General features: G+C 51.7%; 2 protein-coding genes across 2 annotated transcripts in view; both read left to right on the top strand.

The window, feature by feature from the left end:
• Positions 1 to 5,576, top strand: part of Gpd1 (glycerol-3-phosphate dehydrogenase 1) — a 7,630-nt gene extending 2,054 nt beyond the window's left edge. The window contains exons 4-8 of the mRNA XM_028788315.1: positions 332 to 470; positions 778 to 890; positions 2,219 to 2,452; positions 2,749 to 2,855; positions 3,676 to 5,576. Coding sequence (XP_028644148.1) covers positions 332 to 470; positions 778 to 890; positions 2,219 to 2,452; positions 2,749 to 2,855; positions 3,676 to 3,772 — 690 coding nt within the window. The 3' untranslated portion in view covers positions 3,773 to 5,576. The remainder of the gene's footprint in view (positions 1 to 331; positions 471 to 777; positions 891 to 2,218; positions 2,453 to 2,748; positions 2,856 to 3,675) is intronic.
• A 614-nt stretch (positions 5,577 to 6,190) lies between these two features.
• On the top strand, positions 6,191 to 8,682 carry LOC114639556 (cytochrome c oxidase assembly protein COX14). Its single transcript, XM_028788324.1, has 2 exons — positions 6,191 to 6,409; positions 8,280 to 8,682. Exon 2 carries the CDS (start codon positions 8,288 to 8,290, stop codon positions 8,459 to 8,461), a length of 174 nt encoding a protein of 57 aa, XP_028644157.1. The 5' UTR covers positions 6,191 to 6,409; positions 8,280 to 8,287; the 3' UTR covers positions 8,462 to 8,682.
• Positions 8,683 to 11,600: the final 2,918 nt, after the last annotated feature.

Genomic DNA, 11,600 nt, shown 5'->3' with positions numbered 1-11,600 from the left:
GAGAGAGAGAGAGAGAGAGAGAGAGAGAGAGAGAGAGAGAGAGAGAGTCAGCTGCTGGGTTACTTAATGAAGAAAAGATAGCTTTGGAGGCAGATGTCTTAGGAAGCGTGTTGGGGTGTCTAGAAGGTTCCTTAGGGGTGTAAGGAGTCCCATACTTCTAAGAGGTAGGTTGGATAAGAGTGCGTGGGAGGGGGTTTGCTGAGATGGGTTGGTCACTGCTATCTGCTGTCCTCACAGCAAGTCTAGGCTGGGTGGGATTGTGGCAGGACCTCCGGAGAGGGGCACAGATGGTCCTGAAGGACAGCTTCCCTGAGCCCCACCCTCTGCCCAGGGGATAGACGAGGGCCCCAATGGCCTGAAGCTCATCTCTGAAGTGATTGAGGAGCATCTCGGCATCCCCATGAGCGTGCTGATGGGAGCCAACATTGCCAGCGAGGTGGCCGATGAGAAGTTCTGTGAGACGACCATCGGTGAGAGCCCTACCTGCTGCCCAAGTCCTTAGCTATCTCTCCCGCCACAGCGCAGGGGAAGAAGAAAGCCTCCAAGGAGAGGAGAGGCTGGGACATCCAGGGATAGGGCTGTGAGTCTGGCTTTGGCCAGTGTGCAAGGGACAGTTGAGATGTCACTTGTGCCATGCAGTTGTCGTCCCAGCTTCTCAGGAGACTGAAGCCCAGCAGTTCTGGGCCAGCCTAGGCAACACAGCAAGAGCCCAACAGACGAACTTAAGGATCAAAATAAGAGGTTGTCCCTCAAAACTTTACCCCTTCTCTACTTTAGGCTGCAAGGACCCGGCCCAGGGACAGCTCCTGAAGGAGCTGATGCAGACACCCAACTTTCGTATCACTGTGGTACAAGAGGTGGACACAGTGGAGATCTGTGGGGCCTTGAAGGTGAGAGAACACAGAGACAGCCTCAGGGTGAAGAGAAGCCCGCCAGCTTGCCCAGCTTAGCTCCTCCAGGTTGCTGGAACCAGCTCTTGCACTTGGGCAGCCTCTCCTTTGCCCCATACACAGCAAAGCATCCAGGCTTACTGATTCTTAACCATCCAGCAGTGGGTCCTTCTTCCACTCCCCTTGGATCTCCTTTGTGATGTACGTAGCCCTGAGTCCATGTAAGGGTCCAATGTGAAGAGATGTCCGGGTTAATAGGACACAAGGTGTTCAGAGTATAAAGAATTGATGGCCAGAACTATGGTGGCATGTGCCTTTAATCCCAGGACTCAGGAGGGGCAGGCAGATCTCTGTAAGTTTGTGGCCAGTTAGGACTACATAGTGAGATCCTATGGAGAGGGGGTGGGTGGGTATGACTCTCACAGGGAATGTCATGGATAAATATGAGATAAAAATTAAGGAAAGGCGCCGGGCAGTGGTGGTGCCCTCCTTTAATCCCAGCACTTAGAAGGCAGAGGTAGGCAGATCTCTGAGTTGCAGGTCAGCAAGGCTGGAGATGACTCTGTTTGTAAAGTGCTTGTCGTCACACAAGCCCGAGGACTTGAGTTGACCCCCCAGAACCCATGTTGAAGAGCTAGGCTCAGTGGCACACTGGTAACTTCACCAGTGAGGAAGCCGAGGAATGAGGTTCCTGCAGCCTGCTGCACAGACAGTCAAGCTCGACCTGTGAGCTCCAGGTTCACCGAGAGATGCTGTCTCAAAACCAAGGTTTTCTGGGCATGGCGAGGCGTGGCTTTAGTCCCATCACTCAGGAGGCAGAGGCAGGTGGTCCTCTGTGAATTTGAGGCCAGCCTGGTCTACACAGAGATTTCTAGGCCAGCTAAAGTTACAGGGTGAGACCCTGTCTGGCAAATTAATAATAATGGTATTATTACAGTGGGGAGTAACTGAGGAAAACCATGTCAATCACTTCCACACATATGGGCACACAGATATAGCTACACATCCACACACACAAGCATGCATATGCACAGACACGCACATACACACACACACCACATGCACACACTGCATGCGTTCACACACGCACACACATGCACGCGCACACGTGTGCACATGCACGCACATGCACGTGCACACACAAATGGGCGTGGGAAGGCACACACTACATGGGAAAGCAGGAAGCGGAGGACTTGGTTTAAGAGGCCACATCATAGTTCACTGATGGGTGTGTCACGGCTGATACGGGCAGCACAGGGAGGTGCAGAAGGCTCCAAGCAGACCCTCTGGAGAGGCAACAGTCTCACCCATGTCTCTACACCTCAAAGAATATAGTGGCCGTCGGGGCTGGCTTCTGTGACGGGCTTGGCTTCGGTGACAACACCAAGGCAGCGGTGATCCGGCTGGGGCTCATGGAGATGATCGCCTTCGCCAAACTCTTCTGCAGTGGTTCTGTGTCCTCCGCCACCTTCCTGGAGAGCTGCGGGGTCGCTGACCTCATCACGACCTGCTACGGGGGGCGGAACCGCAAGGTGGCAGAGGCCTTCGCTCGAACCGGAAAGGTAGGCAGGGAGACGTCAAGGTGGGAGAGGGGTGATCTGGTGTGGAGATCTGGGGGGAGGTGGCCAGGCAGCCAGACCCTGTCTCAGAACGGACAGGGACTGGAATGGGGCTCGGTGGTAGAGCACTTGCCTGTTCCGAGTCTGCGTGAGGCCCTGGGTTTAACCATGGGAAAGGAGAGATTGTTTGGAACAGGGGCTATTTCTCCTCCGCCCCGTCAAGATCCCACCTCCCACCCCACCTTCCTGCTCAGACCACGCCCTCTCCCACTTCCCTTCTCACGGCATCCTCTTCACAGTCCATTGAGCAGCTGGAGAAAGAGATGCTGAATGGGCAGAAGCTACAGGGGCCCCAGACAGCCCGGGAGCTGCACAGCATCCTCCAACACAAGGGCCTTGTGGACAAGTGAGTATTTGCCCTTGGGGGAGGAGTCACAGGTTGGTTGCCGCCCCCTTCCCCAGGCTTCTTGAACCCCACACAACCTGTGGGATGGACAGAGAGAGCTTGGAGCTTCTGGGGTGCTGAGTATCTGCTGCTAGTTCACCCTCTGTCCACTTGGCCCCGCCTACATGGCCTCCCCTTTCTCGGCTCTTTCCTCCTTATCCCCACTCTAGGAGGCTGGAGTTCCAGGACGGGAAAGCTCACCTGACTGCCCTACCTTTTGGTTCATTCCCCTAAAACCACCATTTCTGTCCCCGCCCCCTGTCCTGGGTGCTGAGGAGGATGGGCTCTGCTTCAGGGCGCTCCTTTCCGGGTAGAACAGGTTCAAAAGAGCAACTCTTGGCTTTGGTACTGGGAACAGCCAAGCAGGATGACAAGAAATAGCTGGCTTATTATACCAGCATATAAAACATAAACTACACCTTTGCTACTTTATCATACTGGACCCATTTTACAACCAGTGACACTGAGGTCCAGAGAATTAAATGGGTTACTTGTCAAAAAGCAAAAAAAAAAAAAAAAAAAAAAAAAATTTAAAGCCTGTGACTCAGACAAATGAGTGCTGTACGCTAAGGATCAGGGATAGCAACCTAACCCGGAATCCCAGGGCCAGGAATTCAGATTCCTGGTGGGGGTAGCAGCTGAGAGCTGGCATCTGGCTGAACTCCCAAGGTGGGAGGCTAGGGAAGTGGTGAGTTAGCCTTGAGTCTGGACCCAGGGTGGGCATGAGGGTTGAGGGTGGACTGAGGGTAGGGAGGTAAGCCGAGGCTCTTTCTCTCTCTAGGTTTCCCTTGTTCACTGCGGTGTACAAAGTGTGCTACGAGGGCCAGCCAGTGGGTGAATTCATCCGCTGCCTGCAGAACCACCCAGAACACATGTGAATGGAGCCAGGGCCCAGGACAGGCAGCTCCCTTTGCCCCAACGGAGACAAGCAGGAGCGTGTGACACCCATCATCAGGACGGTCTCCGGGACTCCCCATCCAGCAGAGTCCTCACCGAGGGACCCTGAGGACAGGAGGCTATGGGGCTCCGCTACACACTTGGAGGTGCCGAACTGCTGCTGAACCCGCAGCCTGTCGCAGAATCCAAGTTTCCTCGCCGTCCTCTGGGAAGTGTAGAACTAAGCCCCAGGTCTAGGGGTGGGGTTGGGGGAAGGGAAGGCGCCAAGTCAAGGGCTGCTGGTTGCTGCCTCACACACACCGGGAAACTGTCCCAAGTCCCATTAAGTGACCGAAGAAGTACTTTAGCCAAATGAGAGATGAGGCAAAGGCTGCCAAGGGAAGGGTCTGGATGTCTGAGCTGACACAGATCCCAGAGACCCTTTGGCTGACCTCTGACCTCTGCCAGGCCCCACGCAACGTCAATGATCTCACTGTCTGCTAACAAAATACAAAGCTCTCAAAAAACTCCCTTCTAACTTCTCCTAGCAACATTTGCGTCCTCAGAAGCCTCTGCTTCCCCTTCCCTCCCCCCCCCCCCAGGCTACTCTGGCACAAGAGTTGCTCCACACTGGCATCTCTGGCCCCGGGGCACTCCATTCTTCCCAGAGACTTCCTGGTTCCTAGGGCTTTGTTTGCCAGGACCTCCCCACCCTGCGTGACCTTTCCAAGCTTTCCCTTGCCTGCACCCAGCTGCCAGCACCCTCTTTGGGGAGCAGGAACTTAATCTGCTGACTGAGCTACACTTTTTTTTCACAGCAGGCTCAGATGGCTCAGGCTCCCCTGACCTTCCTATTCATCCACCTCCCCAGACAGGAGCTCTGGTTGGGAGAAGTCTCCCCCTCCGACTGCTGACACTTTAAGAAAAAAAAAAAAAGGCATCTCTACCCCATATCTTTCTTCTCAGGGTCCTCACCCACAAAGCCACTCTCTCCAGAGTTACCACCAACTTCATGTCTAACAGAATGTAGGATTCATAGCTCATCTTCCTCAGCTCCTTCAGCCCATACTCTTGACTCTACCCTTTCCTCTTGCCCAAGCCAGTAGTTCTCACACAGCGGGGAGCGCTACCCAGCATCTGTAGGCTCGGAGCCAAGGAGCAGCTCAGAAGTTCAGTAGCTTTCCACAATGGTTGGCGGGTCTTGATAGCCCAAGGCCAGCTGTCCTTGGAACGAGGTCCTAACCATACTCATCAGGAGCTTGGGAACTCGAGGGAAGGACGAGGAAAACAGCCTGCCCTAGGGTGAGGGAAGAGCAGAGGGGGATGGGAGTATGCTTTGCACTGGCCCTGTTCCAAGGTTGGGTGGCAGCAGGAGAATGTCACAGATCAGCAGCCTGGAGCCCTAGCTATAAATAGTCCCTGGGATCTGAGAGGTTTCTCTCTCCACCAGGGGTCTCCATTTCGTGTGTGGCAGCAACTGGCACACCGTGGCTCTGGCCAGCTTGATATTAAACTAACACACTAAGGTGCCAGGTCCCTCTCTGCTCCTAGCCTTTAAGAACTTGGTCTTACCAATGAAGGTCAGAGCTGTCGGGTAAGGTGAAGAGGGGGGAGCCTCGTCATCGATCCTGACTGGGCAGGATCCCTCCCACTCACGACTCACTGCAGAGCTGTTTCCCAGGAGGTTGGAGCGGGATGCAGACAGATTCCAACACTTAACCTATGTTTGCTCAGCCAGTCAACTGTGAATCTGAGGCCTTCTGTCAGGCCACTTGTCTACCCAATAAAGTGTGGTTTTTCCAGAAACTGGAAGAGTTGGGGGGAGTTTATGTGGCAGTGTGTGGGGTCATGCATGTTTTACTCAACGTAAGTAAAGAAGTGGAAAAAAAGATCATCACTATTTAATAGCAGCCACATTCATCAATCAGCACTGGCGTCCACTCTGCTCCCTCCTTTCTCCCCTCTTCCTCTCCCGCCCCGCACCCCCCCTTCACTCTTGCGCCTAGTATCCCCTCCTCCACCCAAGCTGTCAGCCAGTCTTCCCGTGCTTCTTGGAGGCTCTGTCACGTCGCCTACCTACGAGGAGGAGGAGGAGGTCGCGCACAAGGCAGAAACATTAGCGATTCCCCCCTCCCCCCTCCGCCCCCCACACCCGTTCTGTAGCCTCTCTAATGCTGGTCCAGTCCCTACCTGAGGTCGGCCACCTCTGGATCACCCTGTAAAGGACCGCTCCGGACACTAGGGGGCGCGCGGCCCATCGCTGGAGGATTCCGAGGATCTACCTAGCTACAGTTCACGTCACTGATCCTAGACTGCGGATTGGCTAATTCTGAGCTAAAAATTTTCCGGTTTTCCAAGGAGCGCTCTTGATGGAGCAGAACCCCCAGAATTCAATGGGTCTTTTCGAGAGGAAGACTAGACTGAGCGTGCGTAAGAGGGAGGTGGAAACCGGAAGTTCAAGGCGGGCTCTCGCTTTAGTGGGCGAGTTTTCGCAGCGGGGTCCGGGGCCGGGCTGTGCAGCAGTAGCTGAGGCGCTCGGCGTTGCTGTCAGACTCTCCCTGCGGCGGCCGCGCGACTCTGCGAGTGGCAGACTGAGCAGGGACCGCTCTGCTCTGACGCGGCGGAGCTGCAGCCTCCAGGTAGGGCGCGGGCCGGACGGCCAAGCTCCCCTGCCTCCCCGCGCTCCCCTGCTCGGCGCACCGCGCCCCTCCGCTGCCCTGACCCCTGCCCTCCGCTCGGCGACCCCTGCTCCGCGTCCCTCCTCCTCCCCCCTGTCCCCCGCACCGCACTCCCCTCCACTCCCCTGCTCCGAGCACCGTGTGTCCTCGGCCTGTGCCCTTGAGAGCGCTCGGCTCCGAGCGCTGTGCTAGCTCCTGCCGGTCCCCGGCAGTCATGGCCTTACCGCCTTCCTGGCGTGACTACGGCCTGGCTGTCCTCCCTTCTAAATCTGCTCGCCCCAACCCCACAGCCTTCTGCCAGCTCTTCACGCTCCCTCAGAGCCGCTTCTCTCCGGCCCTCTCTACCACCTCTGATCTAACAGGATATGGGTGGGGTTCATAGCTTACCTTTATAGGCTCCATTAGTCAGAAGTTGTTTTCTGCAGACACCAAGTATCTCCTAAGAGAACTAAAGACACAGGCTAAGCTCCGGTGGTTTTAGGGTTGCGGTTTTTATTTTTTTGTGCGTTTGGTTCACTGGGCAATGTTTCAGATCGACCCCAGAACTGGGCGAGCTATCATGAGGGGCTCTGAATTTTGCAGAAACATGAGCCTTGAGTTTCTCTCAGCATTTAGAGGGCAGAAAATCGAAGAGTCACATAAACCCTTGCAAACTGCACGGCGTTTATCATGATTATTACCATGTTTTTCTTGTTTTTCTGAAACCTACAGTTCATTTGTACATTTCTTTCTTTTTCTTTTCTTTTTTTTTTTTTTTTTTTTTTTTTGAGACAGGGTTTCTCTGTATAGCCTTGGCTATCCTGGAAGCTCTGTAGACCAGGCTGGCCTCGAACTCAGAAATCCACCTGCCTCTGGCTCCCAAGTGCTGGGATTAAAGCCGTGAGCCACCACTGCCCGGCCCATTTGTACATTTCTTAACAGCTTCTGTAAAGGATGGCCCATCAGATGAAAACCTTTTGCCAATCTCAAGAGTTTCTTTTATTTCCAAAGTTATTCCTTGTTCGTGGGCTTCTAATTTCAGGGTTTTGTTGTTTTTGTTGTTTGTTTATTTGTTTGTTTTTGAGGCTATCCTGATTTGCTTCTGTTTGTTTTAACCCCTTCCCCTCCCCCCCCTTTTTTTTGGACAGGGTCTCATGTAGCCATACTGGCTTGGGATTCACTAATAGCTAAGGACGATTTTAAATTTAGGATCCTCCTGCCTCCACAACCTGAGTGCTGGGATTCCAGCATATACCACATGCTCTGTTTAATGCAGTTCTAGAGATTGAACCTCTGGTTTTGTGCCTGCTACACCGAGGTACATCCCACTTTAAATCATACTCAGATCTTCTTGATCAGTGAATGAGACAAAACCAGCCTTTCAGCAGCGTGAAGCCCCTCTGGCACTTTGCAGGGAGGACCCCCTGGGTCTCCTTCACCCCTCCCCCCCAAAGTCTATCTTCAGGTCCTAACGTGAGGGTAGAATGTGACTACCATAATAAGCAGTCTGATTAAAATATGGTTCTGAGGCTGGAGAGATTACTCTTCTTCCAGAGGACCCAGGTTTGATTCACAGGACAGTCTGGGTTGGCTGGTCACTTTTTAAGCACGAATAAGAAGAGCCTGTATTAGCTCTGATGGCATCCTATACACCTGTTTCCAGCCTTCTGTACCTCAGGTGTAGACGTTTTCAGTCAGAGCTCTGAACTGCCATGCCTAACCCTTGTAAAAGCAGCCACATTGGGGGTCACCAGCATAGGATGCAATCCATGAAGTGAAGATGAAAATGAGGAATGGCTTTCCAGAGAGGCGAGGCCTGTCCTGCAGACCAAACTCCAATCTGTCTTTGTAGGGGAAGACATGCCGTCTGCCAAGCAGCTAGCCGATATTGGCTATAAGACCTTCTCTGCCTCGATGATGCTACTCACTGTGTACGGGGGTTACCTCTGCAGTGTGCGAGCCTACCGTTATCTCCAGCTTCGCAGTGCCAGGCGCCAGGCCGCAGAAGAGCAGAAGACCTCAGGAGTCCTGTAGAGCAGCGAGGCGAGAGGCATGAAACGGAAAAGACCTCCCCGCACATGTCACCCATGGCAAGAACTAGGCTATGATGCCTTTCAAACCTGCGGGGCCAGAGTGCCCTGGTTCCTGTGGTACTGCTGGCTTGTGCCATTTTGACAGTTTATAGAGGCCATCAAGTAAATGGGATTGTGAGGGTGAGGTTTATTACAGAGATTAAATATTTTGTTTTGTTTGTGTTTTAGTGGTTCTATGTACCCAGAGAGTATGGATCCTAGAGGTGGGGTCTTGAATTTTCTAAAAGCCTGGTCTCTCTCTCTCTCTCTGTCTCTGTCTCTCTCTCTCTCTCTCTCTCTCTCTCTCTCTCTCTCTCTTTTCCTGTTTTGTTTTGTTTGTTCGAGACAGAGGTCTCTTTATGTAGCCCTAGTTGTCCTGGCATTCTCTATAAAAAGACGAGGCTAGTTTGAACTAAGATCCTCTTGCCTCTGCCTCCCAAGTGTTAGGATTAAAGGCCTGCGCCATCATGCCTGGCAGTATCTCAGTATCTTTCCTATTACTGTGAAGACACCGTGACCAAGTCACCTCACAGAAGAGTTTATTTGGGGCATATAATCTCAGAGGACTCCATGACCACCATGGTGGAGAGCATGGCAGCAGGCTGGCAGCCATGGCCCTGGAGAAGAAGCTGAGAGCTTACATCTGATCCATAGGCAAAAGGCAGAGAGCTAACTGGGAATGGCTGGTTTTTGAAACCTCAAAACCACCCCCCTGGTGACACACCCTCTGACAAGGTCACACCCCCAATTCTTCCCAAACAGTTCTACTAATTGGGGACCAGATATCAAATTTATGAGCTATGGGGGCCATTCTTATTCAAACCACCACACATTTCAGTTTCTGGCCCTTAGTTTTCATCGCCCATGATTCTAGACATTCAGTTTCAGCAGTAGTATGGGTATAGGATCGTGGAGAAAATCTGTACCAGTATTTGTGTATTTGCTTTTTTGGTCAGAGGGCACCAGAACATTGGGTATACTATACATTTTTAAAAATATATTTATTTATTTATTTTTTGGTTTTTCGAGACAGGGTTTCTCTGTGTAGCCTTGGCTGTCCTGGAACTCACTCTGTAGACCAGGCTAGCCTCAAACTCTCGAACTCAGAAATCTGCCCGCCTCTGCCTCCCAAGTACTGGGACATGCGCCACCACAGCCCAGCTTAAATATTTATTTTTAAAATATTATTTATTTAATGTATATTAGTACACTGTAGCTTCAGACACACCAGAAGAAAGCACCAAATCACATTAGAAATGGTTGTGAGCCACCATGTGGTTGCTGGGAATTGAACTCAGGACCTCTGGAAGAGCAGTTAGTGCTCTTAACCACTGAGCCATCTCTCTAGCCCGGGCATACTATACATAAACATACATTCTGATACTGAGATACACCTCTAGCCTCTGTCCTGGCATTTATGCAAATCCTTTGAAAACTCCCTGGGGAAGTGACTGAGTCTAGGTGATTACTATGTCTAAGGAATGGGGTACTCTAGCCAGTATGGCCACGTACGTACCTCTGGATCAGGGAAGACATATGGAAGGGGCCCAGCCCACAAAGGAAGGATTGTTTCCTATCGTGTAGAAAGGCAGCAGTATTCACTTGAAGCCAGTAGCAGAAGGGTGGATTTTGAACCCTGCTACTTAGAGCGTATTGAGTCTGCATGTAGCTCTAGCAGAGATGAACAGAGGATTCAAAAGAAGACGGTTCAGTGTGAGCTGGCTGCGGGACCTGATGACCTGAGTTTGATCCTGGCCACCCACGTGATGGACAGAACTGACTTCAGAGTATGAGTGCCACATCTGCATGCAGCATGGTGTGTGTGACCCCACCAAATAAATAAAATGTGAAAAAAAGGTATGTTCAAGTAAAGCCTCACAGAAAGGAGAGATTCCTGCCACTGTTACTTTCAGAACTTTGTTTACCATGAACTATATATTTACTTTTTGTTACTTAGGTTTTTTGAGGCAGGGTGTCTGCCTCAACCTTGCAGTGACCCTTCTGCCTCTGCTTCTCAGGTGTGGAGATTACAGTGCATTTTTGTACCTGCCATATATTTTTATGAGTTTCTACATTATAAAACCACACCTAACAATACAAAGAAAGACATGAGAGCACTTGGCTTTGGCAGAGGACCCAGGTTCAGTTCCCAGCACCCACTGGCAATAATGAACCATCAGTAATCCAGTCCTAAAGGATATGACTCCCTCTTGTGGCCATCATGGGCACTCCATGCACATGGTGTGGTATACATGCAAGAAAGACAGCTATACACATAAAAATAAATCTTTAAAAAAAAGTTGAGCTGGGCAGTGGTAGCACACAGCCCTTAATCCTAGTACTTGGGAGGTGGAGGCAGGTGGATTTCTGAGTTTGAGGCCAGCCTGGTCTACAGAGTGAGTTCCAGGATACCCAGGGATGCACAGAAACCCTGTCCCTAAAAACAAAAAAGTATAAATAAAAAAAGGACAGCATTTTTTTTTAAAGATTTACTTATTTAATGTATGAGTGCTCTGACTGCATGTACACCTATAGGGCATCAGATCTCATTGTAGATAGCCAGGAGAGCCACCACGTAGTTGTTGGGAATTGAACTCAGGACCTCCGGTAGAGCAACCAGTGCTCTTAACGGCTGAGCCATCTCTCCAGCCCAACCTTTTCTTCTTCCTCCTCCTCTTCTTTTAAAAACAGATCTGTCCTCGAATTTATTTGTAAAAATAGCATAGGACACTGGTCATCTGCAAATAGTGTGTGGGTAGGTATGTCAAGGCAGTCCATCTGTCTTCACGTTGGCAGGAGCCTTTTCTATGGGGCCTTCACAGGGGCTTGGACACCTTTGGGAGCCTGGGCTGGGGCTGAAGCCTGGGTCTTAGCTGGAGCTGTGGCCTCTGCCTTGGTTTGAACCTTGGGCTTTGGTTGGCAGAGCCTACGACCCTTGGCCATGTAGCTTCGAATCCGCTTCCGAAGCTTGGGGTGAGCGATGAAAGCCAGGCCGCTGAGTTTGCAGCTGGCGCCCTTTGACATCTTGGGCTTGATGGCCTGAGGCTTCACAAGGGCCTTGATGGCCTTTGCGTGTGCACTCACTGCCTTTGCATTGTTGG

The sequence above is a fragment of the Grammomys surdaster genome, unplaced genomic scaffold (assembly GCF_004785775.1).
Source record: "Grammomys surdaster isolate TR1022 unplaced genomic scaffold, NIH_TR_1.0 125742, whole genome shotgun sequence".
Taxonomy (NCBI): domain Eukaryota; kingdom Metazoa; phylum Chordata; class Mammalia; order Rodentia; family Muridae; genus Grammomys; species Grammomys surdaster.
The sequence above is the reverse complement of the archived record's forward strand: the minus strand, read 5'-3'. Positions and strand labels throughout refer to the sequence as shown.

Excerpts from the sequence above, each read along its gene's own strand:
- LOC114639556 (XM_028788324.1), top strand. The coding sequence starts at position 8,288 with ATGCCGTCTGCCAAGCAGCTAGCCGATATTGGCTATAAGACCTTCTCT.